Source organism: Pseudomyrmex gracilis, unplaced genomic scaffold, assembly GCF_002006095.1.
Source record: "Pseudomyrmex gracilis isolate BER0280 unplaced genomic scaffold, ASM200609v1 scaffold_1042, whole genome shotgun sequence".
NCBI lineage: Eukaryota > Metazoa > Arthropoda > Insecta > Hymenoptera > Formicidae > Pseudomyrmex > Pseudomyrmex gracilis.
In genome coordinates, this window is record NW_018021626.1 from 1 (window position 1) to 2,052 (window position 2,052).

Genomic DNA, 2,052 nt, shown 5'->3' on the forward strand with positions numbered 1-2,052 from the left:
CAAGGGTGAGAGCCACTGGGAATACGCACACAAGCGAGACCGCCGTCCGTGTGCATGACGTCACACACACGGACGGCGGTCTCGCCTGTGTGCGTATTCCCAGTGGCTCCCACCACCTTGGTGCTCTTGGTGCTAGCCTGCCAAAACTTTCATCACTGATTGCGAATGCTGATGAAAGACGACCATTTTTCTTCTGAGCGCCGTTCCAGCAACTTCTCGGAGGAGGTTATCGTGTCGCCGATTTTTGCTGTTACGCCACGCTGAGGTTTAATTGTATTAATTTCGTTTGCGTTTATTCAAACTCGTCAATGATGACCAGCATAATTAGGAACGCGTTGCGTGCCTCGACTTTGCGCGGCGTTTTCTCATCGTCGGTCAACAATCAGTCCGCGAGATCGTTGTGGAACGTGTGCCGGCAAGAAGTCGCGCCTCTCGCTTCCTCGTTGAAACTGTACGATGTCCACAGCCGCAGATGCTACAGCAGATCACATACAAAAGGTATTGATTCATACTGATATTGGTACGTATATCGTGAAATAGATGATCACGTGGTGATAATCGTAGGTCGACCATGATGAAATTACGGTTTTATATTGTATTATATTTGCAAGCTATGTTTCAAATTCCGTTGTCAGTGTAAAAATCTATAAGTAGTTCGCAGGTCGTGTAGTAATTTCTTAAGAAAAACAAAGTAGTTTTACTTAAGTATGCGTATACATATATATAAGACACGTGCGAAACAAGACGATCTCAAATATAGATCCAATTACGAGTACCTGACAATTGTTTATTTTAGCATTCTTATAACAATCCTTTCGTCTTACGAAAATACGCGTCGAAATAAGCATTTGTCGCTACAAGGACATTAACCTTTAACCTGCACACTTCATAGGAATCACATAGCCCGCACATGGGGTATGGTCTACCCCAGCCACAAAAATGATCATCAAATTCGCTGAAATTATTATGATAACTTGAAAAAAAATTAATGTACACTATTTGTGAAGCATCTATAAAAAGACGTCATAGTTTTTTTAATGATTTTTTAATTGTAAGTTAGTGAAAAAAATTTCCTAAAAAAACGATTTACGTAGCTATATCTTCGTGCAAAAATGCCTGGGGTAGATTCCACCCCACAGTGCAGATTGAGGGTTAAAGATGTTAAAATAAACAATTGAGTTTAATACATGAGAGATACACTGAATATCACACAATTTAATCGTGATGAGAAAGATTTTAACTTGTAACAAAATGTAATTTATTTGTCAATTAACAGAATTAATTTTTTATTAGCGGAAAAAGAATTGGTAGAGTTTCTGGCGGAGGAAATAGTAGCTGAGAAGAAGGCACAGAAGCTGAAAACAATACCAACAAATCTGGATGGTTTCACGGTATCTTTGAATGGCGCCGAAGTCAATCTTGAAAAGAAAGAAGGAACCGATACGTACGGCGATATTTTTTTTTAATTTTTATATCTGTTCCAGATATCTATACTGTATATTTCTATCTGTTATATGTTACATTTTCTTTTCAGAATTCATATTTCCTTCAATGTGAATCATACGGTAGAAACAGAAGCGGATGCAGAGGTCGATCCTCGCGCGGACGAAGTCGAACTTGGTGACATGAAGAGCAAGCCGAGTTTCACAGTAGATATTGTAAGAGGCAACCAAACTCTAGGCTTTACATGTTCCTTCAATAGCCAACCTGGCGCATCGGGTGCTGATGATAGTTACAGTAAATATTCTATATATCTTTTTTTTATTTATATTTCTGTTTTAGTAAAATAATTTTGCAATATGTATGTTCTAACGTTACGATTATAATAGTCTCCGCTTGCACATCGGTTGTTCAAATTACATAGCGTACTCACTCATTGGCTGTAATCCCCATGGATTCAATGGTTGAGAGACATTGTGCTTTGTGCTTGTCCGTGATCGGTTTATTGTACTGGAGTTATTGCAGATGTAAAGTTAACACGATCCAGGGACTTATACCGGTATGCAAAATACCGGTATTTTACCGGTATTTTTGGGTAATACTATGAAAACC

The 2,052-nt window shown here is 38.9% G+C and overlaps 1 protein-coding gene across 1 annotated transcript in view; it reads left to right on the forward strand.

Moving 5' to 3' along the window:
- The first annotated feature begins 176 nt into the window (after nucleotides 1-176).
- Nucleotides 177-2,052, forward strand: part of LOC109861793 (complement component 1 Q subcomponent-binding protein, mitochondrial) — a 3,426-nt gene continuing 1,550 nt past the window's right edge. The window contains exons 1-3 of the mRNA XM_020441601.1: nucleotides 177-498; nucleotides 1,294-1,444; nucleotides 1,535-1,737. Coding sequence (XP_020297190.1) covers nucleotides 309-498; nucleotides 1,294-1,444; nucleotides 1,535-1,737 — 544 coding nt within the window. The 5' untranslated portion in view covers nucleotides 177-308. The remainder of the gene's footprint in view (nucleotides 499-1,293; nucleotides 1,445-1,534; nucleotides 1,738-2,052) is intronic.